General features: G+C 46.6%; 1 protein-coding gene across 1 annotated transcript in view; it reads right to left on the reverse strand.

Moving 5' to 3' along the window:
- Positions 1-14056, reverse strand: part of osp (myosin phosphatase Rho interacting protein outspread) — a 119938-nt gene extending 105882 nt beyond the window's left edge. The window contains exon 1 of the mRNA XM_050173839.3: positions 12961-14056. Within this exon, the coding sequence (XP_050029796.2) occupies positions 12961-13095 (135 nt within the window). The 5' untranslated portion in view covers positions 13096-14056. The remainder of the gene's footprint in view (positions 1-12960) is intronic.
- Positions 14057-23075: the final 9019 nt, after the last annotated feature.

Genomic DNA, 23075 nt, shown 5'->3' on the forward strand with positions numbered 1-23075 from the left:
CGGAAAGAATAGTAGGGAGATGGTTAAAAAAAACAGTGATCGCTCAACAACACATGAAACGTTCTATCGGGATGTCTAGTGAAAGTCTACCGGCTACGTACAAAGCGAACAAAGAATACAGGTCTAGAAGCCATTTATAGGACGTCCATAGATAGGTCCAGATACTGCACGTGTTTCTGCTAGGGTTGTAACAGCACACGAGGCTTTCCTACGGGGTCTCTACCAGAAGCCCTCGGGCTATGTACAGAGCGAAGAAACATTATGCCTATAAGTCCATAAGCCGTCTAAAAGACGTCCATAGATAAGTCTAGGACTGCACGTGTTTCTGCAAGGGTTATAACAGCACACGAGACTTTCCTACGGGGTCTCTACCAGAAGCCCTCGGGCTATGTACAGAGCGAAGAAACATTATGTCTATAAGTCTAAAAGACGTCCGCAGATAAGTCTAGGACTGCACGTGTTTCTGCAAGGGTTATAACAGCACACGAGACGTTTCGATGGGGTCTCTACCAGAAGCCCTCGGGCTATGTACAGAGCGAAAGATTGTCTATAAGTCTATAAGTCGTCTGAAAGACGTCCAGAGATAAGTCTAGGACTGCACGTGTTTCTGCTAGGGTTATAACAGCACACGAGACTTTCCTACGGGGTCTCTACCAGAAGCCCTCGGGCTATGTACAGAGCGAAGAAACATTATGTCTATAAGTCTAAAAGACGTCCGCAGATAAGTCTAGGACTGCACGTGTTTCTGCAAGGGTTATAACAGCACACGAGACGTTTCGATGGGGTCTCTACCAGAAGCCCTCGGGCTATGTACAGAGCGAAAGATTATGTCTATAAGTCTATAAGCCGTCGAAAAGACGTCCAGAGATAAGTCTAGATACCGCATGCGCTTCTGCAGGGTTATAACATCACACGAGACGTTTCTACGGGTCTCTACCAGAAGCCCTCGGGCTATGTACAAAGGAAAGGAAGATTATGTCTATAGTCTATAGGCCGTCTAAAATACGTCCATAAATATACCTCGATACTATCTCCATCTTTTTACAAGGTTGTTAATACGAAACCTTTCACCTGAGCGCCTATATGAAAGCACTTACACCGTGTTTGTGGTCAAAGCCGGCAGTTTTCCTTGCGCGTGCCTGTACAGAGCAAATGTTACATTAACGGGATTCTTCAACAGGAGAACAACATATCTGTGGGCTGCGAGTCAGCCTCTTCGACTCACAGGCCTGCAAGAATAGCTGCTTGAATGAAGTGGTACCTTTCACACTGGACGAGAGTGTAGAGAGCGAAGAAATATACAACTGAGACTATAACTTCTGCATCTGATTTCTATCTACGTATGTATACGGGTATAGACGAGTATAGACGACATTCTAATTGACATCAAGAGGAAAAAATGGAGCTGGGCAGGTCATGTAATGCGCCGGTTAGATAACCGTTGGACCATTAGGGTTACGAAATGGGTACCAAGAGAAGGAAAACGCAATCGAGGACGACAGAAGACTAGGTGGAGCGATGAAATAAGGAAATTCGCGGGCGCTAGTTGGAATCGGTTGGCGCCGGACAGGGGTAATTGGAGATCGCAGGGAGTGGCCTTCGTCCTGCAGTGGACATAAAACGGGCGGATGATGATGATGATGATGTATGCATGCATGTATGTGTGTATGTATATTATGTGTATGTGCAGATGTATGCATGTATGTGGGTCTGTATACCACCTACCTGTACGTATTTCTATAAGGGTGCCCGCACACCCGCTCCAGGTAAGCCGTAGCGACGACCGACCGATCGTCCGTCGGCCGCCCGTGGGACGGCACACACACACACGCGCACGCCAGGGACGCTCACGCATTCGTCGTAGCCGCCAGCAGGACGCACGCGCAGCGAGCGAGCGCGTTCGGGCCGCAAAGAGGAAGGAATCCGGGCCTCGCCAGCACGTCCTCCGCCATAGCTCCTCGCGTCACAGACAAGACGCCGCGGGGGAGGGAGGAGGGGTATTAAGGTCGCCGCGCCAAAGAAGCAGAACGGGCGACGGCAGCAGAGGCGCGCACCGATAAGAGGACGACCAAGAGCGCGCGAAAGAAGACGCCGCGCGCGAGGTCTGGTTTTTCGTCGTCCAGGAGAGTTTCCTACCAAAAATTACTACATAGAGTGTGGGGGGGGGGGGGGGCAAATTATTCGAAACTTTTCGAAAGACCAATCGAAGAGTGTGGCCTTTCTTGCGCTTGGTCATCGAATCGAACGGTCGCTGTTTGTAGGCGCATATACTTCGAATATTTCAAAACGTCCATACACTGCAGCCATTTCAAAGTAACATTGGAACGAAAAACACGATAAATTTAATCCCCACTGGCATAGTACGTAAAAACATGAGAACCTACGATAGTGGAGCAGGCTACGCCGCTCAGGCAGCCGGACTACTTTGCAAACTATATATGCAGCGATCATTCGCGCTCTCCAAAGAGTCTTGCGCGCGCAATAAAACTGCTCATTTGATTCCTGGTGCTTCATTTGTGCTTGCAATGCTATAATTAGCGTTAGAAGTACAAATGGATTAGCATTGAAAGGGTAAATGCACCACCAGGAACATAACGTTAACGTTACGAATACAACATGCCATGGACGTCGTTTTACATACGTTCTAGACAAAGGCTGTTCAATATACGAGAACTATTCGAAAAATATTCGATTCGCTTCCCGTACTATTTTCGATTCGGTCTCAAAAACTACTATGCGCACACACCTACTAAAATTACCAGAGGGAACTGCGGAGCTGCGACCGTTGAGCTATGCCACGGTAGCAGTGAAATTTGTTCATTCTTCGTACCTGAGACGAAGAAATTAATCTTCGTACCTTCACACATTTCCCCCTCCCTTGTGGCTTTATTCGCTGCGTTGCACGCATACGCCTTTGTACAAGGCGGTGTCCAAGTCCACGCCCCAACGACGGCTCCCGCCCAGTAGCAGAAACTAATCTCAAAGGCTACGCTTTTGCTGGCTGCATGCGCCGGAAGCGATTGCTGGAGCCAGAAATACGTAACGGACGCCGCGTTTCTGACACCACCTTTCAGCCTAAATTTCGAAGTGATTTTATTTTTTCTACGCGCGGAAGGCGACAAGACTCCCCAAACACGCATAAACATCCCGAATCGTTGCATTTATAAAGCAATATTTCATTGATGATTTACAAAGCCGCCTGAAACCAGAAGGACGAAGTCCTGGTGGAATCCACGTATACTAACACGATTCCTATGCTGGCTCAAACATACGAGCTTAAAGCCCCACGCTTGCAGCTCCCGTAAGCGCTACAGTGCCAGAGTTCCCTCTAGTAACTGCTGTCGTCATCCACACGTGACCTCCACGGCGACGGCGACGTCGGCGGAGGATGACGTCCCGTGAAGGACACGCGGTCGCGCGCACAGGAGGAACGGACGCGATCGGGCGCGAAGGTGTCTCCGGAGGTCAGCGCCGCTGTTGCTGGCTCCGCATACAAGCGAGCAGAGGCCCCGGCGTAGCGATTACATGTGCTCGTCGCAAGGTCGAGCGTTCGATTACCGATCCCGCATAGGTAGGTCGGCCGCATTCTCGACATCTCCCGTATATATATATATATATATATATATATATATATATATATATATATACTAACGGAATAATTTCGGACTGATGGGAACGCGACCCTTCACGCTCGCGCCGCGGTGCGCTCACAAAAATCTGTAAAGTTTGTGTTGACTTTCTATTGCGTTCCTATTGAGTTTCTATAGCCTTCATCGATTTCTTTATAAGGCTGTTGAATTTGTTTGTTGGCATTCTATTTGAGTTCCTACTGAGTTTCTATAGCCTTCAATACTTCCTTTATAAATGCTGCTGAATTTCCGCTTACCCATTTTTGTAAGGGGTGGCTCGACAATTCGGTTAATTCGCGAGGTCGCGCGTTCCATTTCCGACCACTTAAGGCTGCCGTATCCTTAAAAAAGCCACCGTTGGTGACGGCCTGCAGATCCCAGTGGCAAACGCACCGCTTTTCAACTCAAGAGTTTGTGCGAAATTAGACGTTACGGCCAATTACGTTCGCCCATCCCCATGACGCCAAGGCGGTATGGTATGGTATGATGAAGCTTAATTATTCACGTCCTGAAGATCAACCCTTAGGTTGACGCAGGCGGCTCCCACGTCGGCAGAGTAAGGTTTAACCTTACCGCCGTATCGTGGACCTTCTGAACGGCCTGTACTTCGCTGTGAAGAACTCGTCGCCGCCTGTCTCTTTCCCTGTCACAGTCTGTGAAACACACAGGACACTGCCAAAGCATATTATTCAGAGTAATGATGCCATCACACTTCTCGCACTTGTTTGGTACCTCTCTTCCTGGATATAACTTGTTAATAAAGTTCGGACTCGCATAAGTTCTTGTCTCTAACAATCTCAGAGACACTGCTTGAGCTCTATTGAGCTTAGCGTGTGGCACTGGAAATTCCCTTCTGTTCATGTAGTAATGCTTCGTGATTTCAACCAATCTCTCTTTTTTTTTTTTTCAGCGGCGGTGAGTCTCTCGAGAAATACGCTTTCCAGCGCGCAGGAATATAGGTCGGGTACAGATGCACTTGGAAGTGCGGAACGCACCAGGAAGAAAAAGAAAGAAAAAAGCACGTCTGCGCAGCACCTGCTGTGGTGGGGATCCGCGATTATGCAGGTTCGCCAGTTAAGATCGCCGACCACTCAAGGCAGGACGCCTCATTTCACAACGGCACATCTCCTAGACGAGCGGAAGCATTCTGGACTACAAAAGCGACTGAAACGGCGTTTCAATTGAGTCGCGTCCATGCGTTGTGCACTGCGCAACTATAGCGCGTGTTGATACTCTGCGTTGCGAATACCTTCTGCCACTGATACTACGCGGAACAGGAAGGGTATTCACTATTATTGCGGTGTAATAACGCGCTAGTTATCGCAGTCACAGCAGGGCACGTTGAGCAGAAACTTTTACCAACGGCGATTGAGGGGAACTAGTTCGGTTGCGACAGACAGCTGGCATTCGCAGACAACTGCGACACGTCTGCAGCAGCTGCGCGTTCAAATTGTTCCCCACTTTAACCAGTCGCTTTTTTCCCCCTCTGTATGCGTAATTATCTGCGCGATGCTTCCCCGTAGGCCTTCCGTTACCACCGCGCAAGCCCTCTTGCACAATGCAACTGTCTCTTGCATCGAGATGCTTGTCAGTGGGGCGACCCAACAGGAGGAGGAGCTGCTGCGACCTCCTCGCGTGCAGTCTGGCGACAATGTGAAAGGCAACACCTTTAACCCGTGCAGAAAGACTGCGATTCTCACAAACGCGTATGTGCTCACTCACTGACTCTTTGTTATTGATCGTTCCCTTGATGAAGCATAGCCCTGACGGAGTATTCTTCATTTATTTTTATTTTTTTTCAGCACGGGGTCAAGAATGGCCGGCTTAAAAGAGAACTGCCGAGTTTCATTTTCCATCGGTGCATCGTGTATATTTACCGATCGGCCATTCACACGCGATAAATTCGAGTGCCTCTACAACGAGATGATATGTTCATTCGATTCAGCCAGGTTTCCCTGCACCAGTTCTGCACCAATATGCCTTCGATTCCCAGAGGTGCAGCGTACACCCTGCGCCCCCGTGCTCGATTGCACGGGGGGTGCAAGGCAAGGTGCGGCCGCGGTGCAGTGCACCCTTGAACTTTGCAGCTAGTGGGTGCAGCCTGGCACGTCATTACTGGCACTAACTGCACCTCTATCGTCTGTGGTGCCGTCCACCTTTTCTGAATCGAACAAACGTAGGAAGTCGCTTCACTGAGTGCACGGCCTCCGAGATGCGGCGCCACCGCCAGATCTCTGAAGCCATGCACTCAGTTACGCGATTTCGTGATAGAGACGACAGCTTCCGAAGGCTAAACCCCGTGAGAGCGATTTTGCGCGCTACGGCGACGGCTTCGAGCGACGAAACGGGCCGTCGCTTGAACAGATCGCTCGGTCTTGTCGCTCGATCGCTCGGTTCTCGAAATTATAGAATTCGTCGCTCGTCGCCCGGAAGTGCCACGAGCGGCTATTGCCAATATCGCGAAGCCGGAACTGGGCGTACATCCCTCAAGTACTACCGATTGTCGCATGGAGCCAGCAAGGGATTGAATTTTTATACGTACATGGATAAGAACCTACTGCAAGACCTTCATAAATATTTTATGCTGCTTTCTACAGCAAAACACGTCAGCCTAAATTAATAAAGCACGCGTCACGCTAGATTCGACGCATATATTGCTGCCCTCATACCGGCAACACCGGGGGGACGTCGCTCCAAAGTCATAGCTCACACGGGGTGCAACTTCTAGGCGACAAGCGGACGCGACAGCCATCTCGATCGCGTCACTGTCACGCGCAAGATCGCTTGCGCCGAGTTTATACTCAACTCGTTCACCACTACTTCTCGTTGCCCACGCAAATAAGGTACTGTTTCTACGACGCCCGCTTCTCAGACATCGCGGCCACAATTAACCACGCCACGTCCGTCTCGCGCAGTCAGTCAGCCAGACTCGATTCCGCAATACAATCAGCGAGTCGGCAGTGAGCTATAGGCGGCTGCCCCCCCCCCCCCCCCCCCCCGGATGCGCGGATGCATTAGCGCGCCGTCTACCCCTCTAGTCCACGCAAGTCGTCGCCTCGTCTCATAAACGAGGCGACGACATGACAGGCGGTCTAGAGAAGAGGTGGAGAAATGCTAAGAAGCACGAATGAATTGGCTAAATATAGTATTCGCCACAGAGTGCCTAATGGGAAGGGCGGCAACCGACAAACAAAACGGCAGGCAGCGCGACCGCGCAACAAGACGAATATTCAACAGCCTAGCTGCCAGCCACCACGCGTGCGTGAATTCGCAGCGTCCGAAGGTCCCAGTGTGCCGACGACGATTCGGGGGGCCCCTGCGAAGCGTGCGTGTGAACTTTCCCGCGAACTCGTTTATGCGACCGAGACAGAAATGAGTCGGCCGATTACTGCCAGCGGCACGCGGGCGACCATGGGAACCCGACGACGTCGGCAGTTAAAGCGGCCGTCGCGCACTTCGAATTGACTCGATGCCAGGTGGAGCGCCGCCGCCACCGCCGCCTGGCGGCTGCCGATAGCGCCGAGACGAGTTGCTGCGCCTGCGCACAGCCATTCTTCGAAGTCTGCGCGCATGCGTAATCGCTTCGAACTGACACGTGACCTGATTTGTTGTCCGCTGCGACTCTAATCGCACAATGGCGGAAGTGAATGTGTAAACAGGGCCCAATTCACTGAGCTCTTCATCCGTACGAGCTGTGTGAAATTGGCTGGTAACCGTCGCTAATACACGTGTCCAACATTACGATTGGCTGGCACCTGCTCCGAGAATAGATTTAACTTAGGAACTTAGGAAAATAGTTTGTGAATATTAAGCCAGATTTTTGTATTGTAGAGGATGGCCCAAGTGCTAATTGCACAAGATGCAATGCTTGGAAGAATTTTATTGTTCGAGTAACTTATAGAGCCTTGTGTAAGCATACTCTGGCTGGACAGACTACAGAAGACCAGCATTTTATTTAATACAGTTGCGTGTTTGCTCCCTTACTTTCATTTAGTTGCGCTATTTCAGTTTACTTTGATGTTGCACTGACCTTCTTGCTGCTGATTTTCCGCAGCACAACTATGAGAAGAGTGTCACCCTTACTGTTCTCTTGTAATAATTTAATAGACTTGGCTGACTGCTGCAACAATACAGGCGAATACTGGCTCCTTCACCACAATTGCTGTATCACGGCACTGAACAGGCTTCCCATTTCTGTAATGTGCAGGCAGATAATGTTATTACCATGTCCACCTTTTCGTATTATCTCCCTGTCTGCTTAGTGACATGTAAAAGTATATGGCCCACAATAAAGGGCACTGAAGCTACTCTGCAGCACTGGACGATGAAGGTACTGCCACAACGTACACAGGAGCGTCCATTCCCTTGTGTTACAAGAGCCGTCACTACGTAAAACAATTTTCCCTTCCAAACCCGTTAAATCATGCCATAATATTTTTGCTTATAAACTTGTTAATCAACATACATTAAGCTTCCACACAGGTCAGATTCAATTAATTCAAAACGAGTGCAGGGGCCAACTGCAACAAAAGTGTGGATCACGTAAAAAGCCTAGTTTCAGATAGTGGACATGTATGGCACACTCCATGCAAAATTTAGATTTGAAATACAAGTGGATGTGATTTGAAAAGGTCGCTAGAAAATACATTTTTGATATTGAAACTGAAAATAATCAGTGGATCCCACACACATTTGGGCAGCAGTGATGAGCTAAGCTTTCTTTGATGGTTGCTGTAATGACGACGACGACAGCCTTAGAAGCAGTGGCACCTATTTGTCTTCACCTCATCTCTTTGGTGTAGCTCCATGCTTATCACTCAATGCATGCTCTGGTCCCATTTTGTTGTCCTCACTTGTTTTTTCCCAACTGGCTGCTTCTGTTGCCGAATCTTCAATTCTTGCCTCTTGCTCTACTTGTCTATTCGAGTACCTACCTAGTCACACGTACCTATTCTGGGGGATTGGACCTACATTCTAAATAAAAGATTGATACTCACCTATATACCTAAGTTGCTAATTGCTGCTATTAAAGTGTAAATATAGAATAAAAACCCAATAAAGTTCACAACATAAACTTTAGTGAGTGTACTTTAATAAATGTGTGCTGTCATGACAGTAAACAGCCTGTGTAACCAATTAGCAAAAATAAATTATTTGCTTCTAAACGAGATCATAATTCTGCCTGTCTGCCTGTACCACCAGCAAAGGAAAAGACTAAAACAGCAGCAAGCAATAAGAAACACACAGTTGCAGAGCATATGACCAAACTTCCATGTTCACTTTGGTGTACGATGGCTGCACGAAATCAATCCCTCGCTCAATGAGCACACCAAGTAGGAGGATCTGGACAAGCGGCAATCTCTGTGGTGTCAGCCGACATCCCGATTAAACCAACAATTGCAGATTGCACATCCCATTCTCAACGGGATGCAAGCACTCTCATGTTATCACCACTGCCCCATTTATGCTACACACGCATGTAACCTCCTCGATAGAGCAGGTATCTTATCACGAGCCTGTGCACGACTGATTTCACACGCTCCTCTTTACTTATTCGCTCCGGATCCTGTGAACTACTTCACAGTAGTGCTCTCTGTTCTGTATGTCTATAAAATCTGTCGACAGTTTGTTATTTCGTGTGTTTCAGTGTGGTGTCGTTTCTGAAATGACAGCAGTATATGAAAGCTGTGCATCTCTACTCTGCAGGCAGCTGGCTGACAACGCCGGATCTGGAGCTGACTGCACCTGAGTGCATACGTAGAGCAAAGTGCTTTATTATTTACAAATAAGTGCACTTGCCACATTCTCGAGTCCCGAAAGGAAAGATTTCCAAAAAACAGGTCAACAGAGTTTCAGTGATAAGCTGCCTTCAGACTATATATAAGAATGATCTGACTACTTTCCCAATAAATGCACACTCTTTTGCTTTCTTCTGATGTCTACTAGATTTTAGGAATCAGCAGAGGATCAAGGTAGCAGTATGCACTGTCATTGCAGCACTTTTCGAGAGACAAGTGCATTAACTCGAACATTGATCACACTTGAAGATTGCCAGAAGCGCCAATAAATTTTACATGCCCTCTGCTTATTCTGACATGCACGGAATTCGATTTCAACTCGGAACAGAAATGAACAAGGATATGATGTGTCAATAAGTCAACTTGCATGGTGAAAACGGATGACAACTCTTGTTCAAGAGTGCTGACTCGTTAAGGATGAACACAAGTTCTCAATGGGAAAAGCTGGTGTTCTCTCTTGCTTTGTGCTTCGACAAATTCCAGATAGCCATTACAGTACCTCTTGCGAGTCATCGAGACACAAGCGAGGATTGACTACGCGCCCAAGAGGCAAGTAGGCACAGTTGTCTTGCCCGTATAACTCATTCTATCAACAAGACGCTGCACCAGTGTGGAGAATGCTTGTGATATATCCTATTATAAGGATCACTGCAGCTAAAATCGACATTGCTAAAGATTTCTAACTGCGCAAGAAAGGCACACAGTTTTCCCAAATGTACAGCCAGGCCTGCAAATACTGGCAATAAGAAAGCTCCTTAATTGAACAACTAACTGGCATCAACAGTGTGAAACAGTATATATATGCTAAATTTGTTCATAATAATCATCCAATATAGCTAAAAAAGGTTTCCCAGTGTGGGCACTTCTTTTACCATTCGGAGCCATTTTGAAGAGTATTTCAAGGCACTATACTTGTATGCAAGATGAAAATGAATAAGATCAACGTGGCACATAGCCTCATGTAATATTTGATTGAATAATGGAGTTTAACAACCCAAACCAAAGCTGGGGCCATGAGAGATGCCATAGTGGAGGACTCCAGATTAATTTTGACTGCCTGATGTTCCTTAACATGCACCTAACTCCAAGCACAAAAACGTTTTTTCGAACTGGGAAAAAAATAAGTGCTTTTGGATGTTGTGCTCTGTAGAAATATGGCCGCCACATCTGGTAACCGAACCCATTATTGCATGCTCGGCAAATGAATGTCATTGCCACTGAACCCCAGTGGTGGCTTGTAACATCTGCATAATTTATTATACGAATAGAAACAGAGTGAACACAACCTGCTTTGTATGTGTTTACATGAATGGTCGGAGTTGAATCCCTACTTCTAACATCAAAAACAGCATACAGAACAATTTTCTGTTCGTCTTAACCAAGCTTAACTAATCCCTAGTTGGCATGAAAACGAACAAGCAAAGTCAGCGTGCACCCACTTCACAGTGCCTGAATTTACGTTTACAGCAGAAAATGTACCTAGAAAAGCAGCACACGTAACACTTCAAAGATATTTAGCTCTAATAGTCTGCTTGACTAGTGCAGGTGACATAGCGCAACAGCACGGCTGCAACGTAAACATGACGTGCAAAGCAACTGCTCAACATGGAAGCGTTGACCAACGAAGTGAATCGCATGCAGAGAAACCTCGACAGCTAGAAGGCGTAACAAATGAACATTACCGCATAAAAGACAAGCTGCGCAGACACAATCGCAGCTCTGCCACTACACCTCGAGCTACATACCATGCAACACTAAAACAACAGCTAGCCATTAGCAGTCGACCAGCACCAAAGGTTTGAAATAATGGCACTTCGATTATACTTCGACCTGAATCGGCCAAGACAAACTTGGCTATCGAAAAGTGCGCGCCTGCAACAGATGCACAAACGCGGTGGGCGCACATAATGGATCCCCAGACGTCGAACTGTGTTTCACTGATGTGGCTTTTGCGCGAGCAATTACGCCCATGCAATTACACACGCATCGGGTCGAGGAAGATGAAGAAAAAACAGAACATTAATCGGCATATCCTGCGCGGTGCGACATTAAACGAAATTGGGAACACGGCACGGCTTGGCGACACCCGCGTCCCCGAAGAGTAGGTCGCCTGCGCGGTCGTGCAGGACCTTGATGCATATCTGATGCATCGAATACGCGCGCGTATGTGCGTGGCTCGCCGTGTGCTCCCGCGATGTTTGCAAACAGAAAAGCAGACGTGGTTGCTGTCAGCTGGCTTTCCCCTTTGTAACACAGCACGCGTATACTTTTACGCGTCTGCTTAGACAAATCGAGCGAAGACCTTCTACAGCCGCGTAAACGAAAGACAACGCGAGTTCGACACAAGGGGGCTTTATTCAACGCTCGATCAGTGTGACACGCAAGGGTGCACGAACACTCGATACTTCCCAACACTCGACTTCCCTCGTACGAAGTACAAGAACGGAACGGATGGCCAAACTTCCATCTGTTTGCATGTTTAATGCTCAGTCATCAACGCGGGCTGCATGTTCTTGTATGACCCGGAGATCGGATTTTCCCAAACTTCAGCATTGGCTACCATTACTGGGCTGTTTGTTTTGTCGTCTGCTACTACTCGCAGGCAGAATCGGGCGCGCCGCAGTTTCACCTGTTTCACTGCCACGAAACATCTCCCCACTTCCCCACCCCCTCGTCAATTCGCGTCAACCTTCGACGGCCGTCACCGAGGGAAAAAAAGTACAGGACGAGGTTGCGTGCGTCGTACGCTCTTTAAACCCCACGCATCCCTGCGCGCGCTCACACACATACGCACGTTCACAGTTGATCGCCTGAGAAATGCGGTCGAGGTATGCGAAGCAGCCCGCGCCGCCGATGCAAGCGAGGCCGACCGAGCTCATCGCTTTTCCCAGCACTGCTTGCTGCGGCTACGCTAGGCCTAATGGATACACCTGTTGCTCGGGAAGCTCTCCAATCAAAGGAGGCGGCGCGGAGGGAGAAGTCTCGCGAAGCAAAAAATAAAAACAATCCTTGTTTCACTTTCTAAAAGTTTGAGCAACTAGTTAAAACTCTCCGCGCGCCGCGTCCCAAGTCACCAAGGTTCGGAAACTAGCTGGAGTTCGTGATCGGCCAAGTTTCGAACACACGATGAGAAAATTTCGAAAGGCAGGCGGCGTGTAGAGGAGTGGGGTCACCGTAGCAGAGAGCCTCTGCCGCTACGAGGAAAAAAGAACCGCGGATCGAGCAGCGGCAGCGGCGGGCGGCCGCAGACGAGGAAAAATAAAACACACGAAAAAGAAGTCCTCCCCACATAGCCGCAGGCGGTTACATCGGAACGCAGCGGATCGCGAAGGCTGCTTGCAACGCTGCCCAAAGCTGGTGTATAGGGCAGTCGGTCGGCTATCGTCCACAACGCTGAAGTGAAACGCTCTCTCCCTCACAACACTTTTTTTTCTCTCCCAAACATCAACACTTGGCGTACGCAAACACGAAACAGACGCAAGTCGCGTAAGGAAATTACCGTGAGAGAGAAAAAAAAAAGACCGAAGCCTCACCCGGTTGCTTTCCAGCGCCTCCGCCGAGTGGGCATCCTTGGTTCGGAAGCAGTTTTGACACTTGGACTTGTTGAATATGTTGGGCGCGAACTTGCGGCACTCGGTCGTCGAAGACTTGAGCGAGGAGGTATTCATCGCTGCCGGCAGGGCCCTCCTGCTAGCCACGGCGGGAAAAAGCGCCTGCTAGAAGCGAGCAGTGCTAGGTGCCCGCCGCAACTCGCATATCTGGACTGCCGCTGGCAAGCGTCGTCGCCGCCTCTAGCTGCACGAAGTCGTCGACGCAACACGCAAAGCATTCGCACAGCACACGGAAAGCATGGGGCGCCGTCACGTCAGATTGCAGGGCGCTGCTGCTGCTGGCCCGCTGCGGCAATCATGCTAACTTTGCCTGCAGCAACCGAAGGCAGGCGACCGATCCTCCGCGCCGTAGTCGACGACGATCTCCTTCGCCGGGAAGAAGCACACCCGCACTAGCCTAGTCACACGCACCACAGCCACCGTCTCTGCGTTGTTTTCTCACGTCGCCAACGTCTTGGCCGCACGTCGGCGCGGAGATGTTGCGACGGATCGACGGGATCACAGCAGAGCAGCAGATGCCACGCGCGCACCTATCAACAACCACGCACCACACACATTGAGAATATTCACAGCCGAGAGCGCGAAAACATGGGACCTCCAGGCGGAGCGCACAAGCGCGCCGACGGCGTTTGGCTCGAAACCTTTTTGGGCTGCTCGCGGGCACAGTCGTGTAGTCTGCTGCTGCTGCCGTTGAGTTCTCGTTTCTTCTTTCTCACTGACTTCTGAGCCGGCGAGCCGCGCTTCTCTTCTTCTTTTTCTTTACGCAGACTCTCCGAAATAAACGCGGCCGTCCGAAAAATCGGGCCACTTCCCACTGTGGAGAGGTTGTACCGCTACGGCCGCTGCTGCTAGCTTGCCCCCACTGCTGCTGCCGCCTCGAGCATGAAACGCGAATGGCATAGAAGAGGGGAGAGAGACACGCACAAGTGCGCAACGAAACACAAGAAAAAAACGGGACGAGAAGCAAAAAGTGAGCCGCCCCAAACACGAAAAAATGTCGACGCTGTTGAGGAAGAGTGGGGCTACGCTTGGAATGCTGGGAAGGAGGAAACTAGAGAGGCTGTCGGCCCGGTGGCTGATGAGGGGAAGAGCGCGCTCGACTGCTATCCATCTAGCTACAAACGCGCAAAACAAAAACATCGCAAGCGATTGCAGCGCCAAAGTGTAATGAGACGTCCACTTTGTTTTGACATTATTTTACCATCTTAAACGCGGTGCAGTATGCAACAATTATATTAATAATAGATAATTAAATAACTGCGCACAATATTTGCTAATATGTAAAACAAATTCTTATAAATAACAAAGAACTTACGACGAGTTTAGGAAGAGTTTCAGTTTCGGTTCTGTTTTTCACGTTACCAGTGCATGTTGTCTGCTCCACACGACGTTTTTGTCACGTGCTCCCCGAGTTACGCTCACATTTTTACTGGTTAATACGTACTTAACTAACACGCAATCCAGCATAACCCTAGATGACATTCATTCTATATATCTTAAAATTATAAACACCTACATTTTTCTCCGATTCCCTTCGTTAACGAGCTCATATAGCGTGCCATTTTTTTCCCGAAACTAATACTCGGCCTTATAAACATAATATTAGTTCGGAATGTGTAAAATTAATTGCTTCATAGTACTATAAGGTTCAACCTCAACGTCTGCACTCACGGAAATTGAACTTATTTGTTTATTCTGCCCTTCTTCGACTGACCTGCCTTGCGGTAACCGTCAACGTCTCGGCGACTGTGTTCTCGGGTTCGATTCCCACGCACGGTAATAGCATTTCGGTGGGCTCGAAATGCACAAACACTCGTGTACTTCAGAGGAAGCTTTAGCTCAAGGCCAGCTCCGATGCTATCTATTCAATTACATGTAAAACGCAGGGGCGTTTTTATGAAAAAACCCCTGGACCAATATGAATGAAGTTTGCTGCATTTGAGACAGGACGTGAAATTATAGTGAGTTTTGGAGGTGGATTTTCATTTTCGTCTTGAAGTTTTTCGCAAAAGTTGGCGAAAATTGGTAAGCTTGAGAAAAATATACAAGCACAAAGTCAACAAATCCGTAACCTTGCGCCGAAAACAGATATCACAGTTCTGTAAGCTGAAATCCAGGGTGTGACGGAGGCCCATCCTGCCGGAAAGAAGCATGACTAAAAAAGGGAACACTGACCAAGAAAGAAATTTAGTGAAAATTAATAGACGTTTCAGCTTCCTCACGGGAGCCTTGTTAAGTAAATTCGAGGAGGTTAGTTAACATCTATAGTGACTGTTGGAAGCGGATTATCGATTCAGTCCGTGAATATTTTGTAAAAAAAATATTCAAAGCTGCTAAATTTCAGAAAACGAAGCCATGAGGTTAACAACTCTGTAAATCAGCAATAAAAAACTGATACAACAATATGCAAAACTGCACCTCATAGTACGTCCATAACGGACAAATTTGATATCGTATACACCACTGGGAAATATATTACTGATTTGTGAATATGACGTTTGCAAAATCCTAGAAAACATGGCAGCGATATCAATTATATATATATATATATATATATATATATATATATATATATATATATATATATATATATATATGGGGCAAATTATATAGTTACGGATTTATAAACCTTTATTTATCTATTTTTTATCTGGAATACTGTCAATGCCATTGTGGTACTACAGAGAGAAGTGGCACAGCTGTGGTACATTGTTGCAGATGTAAGTCTTGAATGCAGATTGAGCTGGGTGCGTATTTTTTTCTCACCATTTTCTGGCAATTTTCGCCAAAGAATTGGAGCCCCTAAATCGAAATTTTGGTTCCTAGGGTCACTAGAATGTAATTAAGATCGTCGATAGGTTGCGTTATAAAGGCATTTCTGCGTTTTACGTGTATTTGAATAGGCGGCATCGGGGTAGGTCGCCAGCTTTTACGAAATAACCCCTGAACCAAATTGAAGGAAATTTTTTGCACATGACAGACGAACTTGATTTCTCGTTGCTGTATGAAGCGGAATGGCGATTTCAAGCCTAAATTTTCTTTAGAAATATAGCCGAGAGTTGTTATGTTCAAAACAAATAGAAGCATGAAGTTTACAAATCCGCAACTTTGGACATAAACCAGATATCGCAGTCCTCTTAACTGCCTCCGTTAGAGTATGTAAAGCAAAGTAACGTTATATGTTAATTTACAGCTTATGTAAATTTGTTAAACATTTACGAGGGTTTTAAAAGTCTTACTCACATATATTAATGGTATATGTTTAAGAGGAATGTATAATGCATCATTTATGTCCACTTTAGGTCAACTATTATTTGCAATTTACATAATTGTTGCATAATTTTTCATTGTTGAGTCACTAAGTTGTAAACATCGTGGCTTAGTTTTTGAAATTTTGCGATTTTCAACCATATTTATTTTAAAATATTGACGCTTTAAATGAAAATTCTGTTTGCTACAGTCACCAGAATGTAACTTTTTTTTTCTTTTTACATGCAACAAACCTGCAGTGCATGGATTGCCGAGAAAGAAAAGTGTTTCTCCGTTCCCATATAAATAGTTTTCATGCGGCCTTGTGTCTTCATGTGACGTCACAGACGCAGCTCTCACTGTTCTAGTACCCAAACATGGCGCTCACGATGACGTCAATGCACTGTGTTATCACGTGCACATTGCTTTGCTTATTCACGGTGACTGTTTTCCATCGATTTATCACTGTTATCGCTTTGTCGTTCGACATAAGACGTGCCAATCGTGCTGTAATGCGGTCACGTTTCTTGATTGCACCCCTTCGCGACGTGCTAGTACCTAAAGATGGCGGCAGCGATGACGTCTGTGCATACTATCTGTGACGTCTGTGCAAACGGAGAGTCCCAAGCGGCGACAGTTATTCCGTAAACTCTTCACTGCGTCGTCCCTGATAGCCTGAGCGTTGCTTTGGGACGTTAGACCCCATAAATTTGTCACTCTCACATTATAGGACAGATTTAGGGTTTGGGAGATAGTGCTAAATAGCAGGGAAGACCACACGAACCTGCAAACTTTTTACTTGCGTACAGTATCTCGAATCTAGAGATTGCAGTGATATTACGCTTTCTTTTTCTGTGCTGCAAGAGGCTATACCGCTCTAGACAGCCATGACGAATGCTGAATTTGAAACAAAGCGACTGTCTTACCCATTCCGTCAACAGGTCGATCCTATGTTCGCCGTGTTTCCCTAGTTTGGGAAAGCACTACAAGGGTAAGCTGTTTCATGTATTTAGTTATAATGAACTCGAAGGCATGGTCCCAAACTATTATACGTCCGCATCTTGTTCTTCCACGGTACTTTATCATTATTATTTTTCTGGTCAGACATGTACTGGCGTGTTGAGCATGAACTACCATGGCCAGTTATCTCCAAGCCAGCTCTAGTTCTTTGCTCACTACGCGGCTCCTGCCACCAATGCATGTCAAATTTTATATCTAAACCTTAAAAAAAATTAATTATTGGGTTTTACTTTGACAAAACCACGATCTGATTATGAGGCACGCCATAGTGAGGGACTCCAGAAATTTGGACCACCTGGGGTTTCTTTAACGTGCGCCCAAATCTAAGTATGCGGGTGTGTTCGCATTTCGCCCCCACCGAAATGCGCCCGACGTGGCAGGGATTCCATCCCGCGACCTCGTGCTTAGCAGCGCAACACCACAGCCACTAAGCAACCGCGGCGGGTAATATATCTAATCCTATCTTTTATGTTCGCGACATTGTGTATAGAGGGCCTAAACACTTCATTTAGATTTTGGAGAGAATCAACACAGCTGCAATCGTTTGTAGGGTCACTTTTCGCACAATGATTGGCCTCGCAGTCAGCTTCCTAAACGATTTTCTCCGAAATATAAGACAGATTCACGGGCGCAGACTCCACCGCGCAGTAACACGATCAAAACAAACTAGTTTCGCTCATATTTATCTCGTAACTAGTCATGTGAAAATATTGATAACCCTGCTTCGCTTAGTATCGTCAGCTGGCCCAACGCAGTTTCACTGTACTACAACGTTTGACTATAGAACCAACACGTGTCATTTGGTTTATGGAAAAAATATTGTTATATTAGAAAACTATCGGAATTTATTCTTCAGAACACAAATGCCGTATTGAGGGGCACCCGGGTAAATCGCGAGCTCCCGGTGTTGTTCAAAGGGACAGAAAGTGAGATAGACTTAAAGGGGGCCTGCCTCGACCTGAGCCACCTTCAAAGGGCCAATAAACAACCATGAAGAGAAAAATTATTTGAGCTGTATTTTTTCTTAACTATATTCAAGACCATGTTAGGGCCTAGGGGGCGCCGGAAACTCCTCTTCGCTTAATTCATTGATGTGCGCCAAAAAAACTGTGAAACAAACGATGCAGAAAAAAAGCTATTGGGACACCAGTTATGAAGGTCCTATACATACGACAAGAACAAATGTTTTTGATGGATGGATGGATGGATGGATGGATGGATACAAATTTATTGAACGTCCGGCAAGGTTCTTGAGCAGTTAACAAAAAAAAATCTTATGTTCATGCTGAATTAGAAATAAGTGACTTTCCTCATTGGTCGAAAACACAACGCAAACACACGCGCATCAGCCGTGGAGAACACGATAACAAAAGTGATTGCGGAAGTACAAATACGTGAAATATGTGCGAAAGAATTAATAATTCTACAGGTACAACGTCGTTATGGAAGCAACGATAATAAAACCTAGTAACCTTTACACATTCCTGATTCTTCGAGAAACGGCACTAACGCCCTATACCAAATTTTCTGATGGCCCATGCACCTATCGGATTTTATCTATAGTGATATTGACTATAATATCATCATAAACAATTTCGAAGATATAGTAAAAGCAGTGGGAGAATTCTATACTCACCTGTAGAATACCCAGAGCAGCCAGGATACCTACATTGAAATTGGTAATGAACAGGTTACAGAGACTCCTTCTATAACTTGCGATGAAGTTAGAAGGGCCTTAGAAGGCATGAAACAAGGAAAGGAGGCAAGTGAAGATGTAATAACAGTCGGTTTAATCAAAGATGAAGCCAAGTGATGTAAACATACGCCATATATCCAAGAGCACATTACTGCAAAAAATTTCTGTGAATGTTAACTTTTTTGGTTTGTCGCTTGAAAAGCATTTCTTTGCTATTTCAAAGTTGTCATTTCTGGTTTTCTTGCACATATGTTTGCGTATATGCATGTGTGTATGTATATATATATATATATATATATATATATATATATATATATATATATATATATATATATATATATATATATAAATGTGTGTATATATGTGCGTCTGTGAATATGTATATATTAACCCTGCCACAAGTATGTACAACGAATATCTTGCCATGTTGCTGCCTGTTGTTCACGGGAAGGTGGGACTAGTCAAGCTGCCGTTATGCAGCTTTTATCCTGCCATCCCTACCGCTTTGTATGCATCAGCGTACTTATGTGGTAAAATAAACTTCTTCTTCTTCTTATCACTAAAAATAAAGGTGTGTAATCAGTGCGTTTCACCGGTGCTGACATATGGGGCAGAATCTTGGAGAGCGACAAAGATGCTTGAGAAAAGGTAAGGACCGCGCAAGGAGCGATGGAACGAAGAATGCTGGGCATAACGTTAAGAGACAGAAAGAGAGTGGTTTGGATCGAGAGCAAACGGCTATGTTCGATATTCTAAGTGACATTAAGAGAAAAACATGGGGCAGGGCAGGTCATGTAATGCGCAGGTTAGATAATCGCTGGACGATCAGGGTTGCAGAATGGGTGCCAAGAGAAGGAAGCGCAGTCGAGGACGGCAGAAGACAAGATGGGACGATGAAATTAGGAAATTCGCGAGCGCTAGTTGGAATCGGTTGGCGCAGGACAGGGGTAATTGGAGATCGCAGGTAGAGGCCTTCGTCCTGCAGTGTACATAAAAGATGATGATGATGATGATGATGATGATGATGATGATGATGTGTAGCCTCGTCTGTACTAACCCTTTTTAGAAGTGCCGATGGCCGGCTCTGCTCTCTGATGAAATAGGTGAGACAACAAAGCGTACATGTATAAATATCATCGCCGGCAGAAATATCACGCTTTCAGGCGCAGAATTCATTTATTGCAGCGAAGCTTTCTACGCCTTCTTCCGCGGGGTCTGACGTGGCGTCGGCTCGGTGCATTTACACCGAGTAAAGTGGGCCGATCCTGCAGAAAATGCAATGGTAAACTTGTCCGCTCTCACAGATGGTGTGAGATGGCTATTGGGCTGATCCCCGGAGATTGGTACGGTGCAATCCGCGGCCGCGTGCGTCACGTGGTGAGGGTCTCCGTGTCTTGGCAGGCATGGCACGTAGTCGCTGCGCTGCAAAGCGCATTACTGGAGATCAGATAATTTTATAGTATTTAATTAACCGGGCATCCGGATAGCTTCGCCTTCACACAGATCCCTACACGTGCGTTGCATCTGCGCAATTTCTTTATCCAGCTTCGCAACAAAGTATATATCGCTCCGCTGCTTTATTTCGTGTCACCTTTCGAGAATAGCTGCAGGCTGACAAAAAGGGGGGCGGAACAAAAAAGAAAAGAAAAAGAACGAGGGGAAAAAAAAGACGAAAGGCACTTTCGACTGCTTTTCACCCCGACGTCGCTCACGTATACTACAAAGGCATCGCTTCCGCATCGACGACTAAAAATAACAAATTAAACAAAAAAAGCAAAAAACGCGTTAGAAGTTAGCGTTGAGAGGACACATCGAAACTGAGTATTTTCTTTTCACGCACTCCGTTTCTTCAGAAGAAGGAAAAGCGATCGAGTCAGGCAAGTATATGCGTACCGCGACTCGCTTGACTGAACACCGCTCGCTCAGTTCCGCACTTTTCGGGACCGCGCGCATATAGGCGATATATATATATATATACGCCTTTGAGTTTCGTTCTGTTGAGCGCCCAGACGGCCCGCTTGGACGTTATTACACTTCTGCCCGTTCTAGCTAGCGAACGCACGGCGGTATGGAGCAATTTGGACTGTTCGGGCAACTCGCCTTCTTTTCCCCCGACTGTACCCCCACCTTCTTAATGGCATTCGCAGAACGATTTCCTCAGAAGCCCGAAGGTATCTAACTCTTTCTCAGGTAAGAACCATGCAGTGGTATGGAAGCTGAGAACTTGCATCGGCGAACCACAAAGCCTATAGCATGCGCTCCAACTTGCCGCATGCACCAATACCACTCATCGTTACGGCATAGTTTGTGAGTATAGTTAGTTAACCATGGCCGTACGCAGAATGTATACGTCGTCTGTTGCAGTGAACAGCGAACAGACGACATTAATATGCATCGTCAGGCTTACGTTCGTTCGCCGAGCGTGCATCGTCTGCTTGTGGACAAATGTTAATGAAAAAAAGGAGAAAATGATTAAGAAAAAAGCCTGAAGTCAGACGATTTTTTCGTCGTCTAGAATAGTGCGTCGTTTGCAAACCAAGCTGCAGACGACGACGCTGCACAAATCTGCTTGCTAAGTCTTGTGTACTTTTTTTTCCTGACTTCTACGAAACAAAAGAAAAAATAAAGAAAGTCTCGCATCGGCGTTTTCTTTGGCGGATATACGTCTGAGTTAGTGCGCCTAATTGGGCGAAAGCAACGACTTTCATGGGTACTTCACTTTCTGCCTCTGTTTCCGTCGTAGCGTCCAGTATGCTGTACATTGGCTCGTAGAAACACTGATGTGTAATTGAGAGAAGGCGAGAGTTCTCCAGGGCCAAAGCCTGCTCTCCAGGCCCAAAGCAGACGACTGAGCAAACTTGCAGCGTAAAATCAGGAAAAAGAAAGAAAGGCGGACTCATATGTTTGTATCAACAACAACAAAACACGAACATTCATGTTGAAACAATTTAACCTATTTCAATTAGCGCCGCATAAGAAGTTCATCGTAAAAGTGGCGAAGAACTCTAGCACTATTTCCTGCTGCGCTCTAGATATAGCCGCCCATGCCTGCCTCGCAGCTTCTACGTCTGCTGCGCGGTACTGTGGCGACGAGCATTCATGGGCGACGAAGTGCAAGGCACCGGGTAATCTGTCATGCCGGCCGGGTCGTTACGAACCAGTTAGAGCCTGCGCTTTCCCGTAGCCTCAAGAGGACAGTGCTTCTGTCGCGTCTGGAAATATATAGGTGCGCTTTGGTGACAGGGCTCTCTGCCGAAGCGCACGAAGCGTGAAAGAAGAGGCAGTCAACAGGTCGCACGGACATTATAATAATTTCTTAATACGTTCCTTTGACACGTTGCGCGGTAATGGTAGGCCGTGGTGGCTCCTGGCGTGCGAAATGCAGCCCCGTGACCACTGCACAGAGCCTGTGTCTTTATCTGTATGGAGCACCGAGTCGTGCATGCCGCTTGCGTCCTTTATAGTTGCACACCATTATCGTGCGATAAATATCTCTGAATTCCGCGGTGTATGGAGGCAGATATAAATGATGTAACGACCGTGTGTTTTGATTATTTGAATGGTATATTGATTGATTGATGCACTGACTGATTGACTTGGACTAAATTGAAAATCTAGGCTACTGAGGTAGGCCTACAGAGTTAGATACCTTCGGGCTTCTGAGGAAATCGTTCTGCGAACGCCATTAAGAAAGTGGGGGTATACACAGTCGGGGGAAAAAGAAAGCGAGTCGCCCGAACAGTCGAAATTGCTCCATACCGCCGTACGTTCGCTAGCTCGAACGGGCAGAAGTGAATAACGTCCAAACGGGCCTTCTGGGCGCTCAACAGAACAATACTCTAAGGTATATATATATATATATATATATATATATATATATATATATATATATATATATATATATATATATATATATATATATATATATATATATATATATAAAGAACGGTAATTTGGTGGGATAACAACGAAGCAGGCGTATGGCGACGAGCTCTTACCAATGCCGTTGTCATACTTCCCGCAGGCGCAAATCGATTCCGCCCACTGAGAATATATTTTCGCTGCATTGGTT

This window comes from Dermacentor andersoni, chromosome 8 (assembly GCF_023375885.2).
Source record: "Dermacentor andersoni chromosome 8, qqDerAnde1_hic_scaffold, whole genome shotgun sequence".
In the NCBI taxonomy this organism is placed as follows: Eukaryota; Metazoa; Arthropoda; class Arachnida; order Ixodida; family Ixodidae; genus Dermacentor; species Dermacentor andersoni.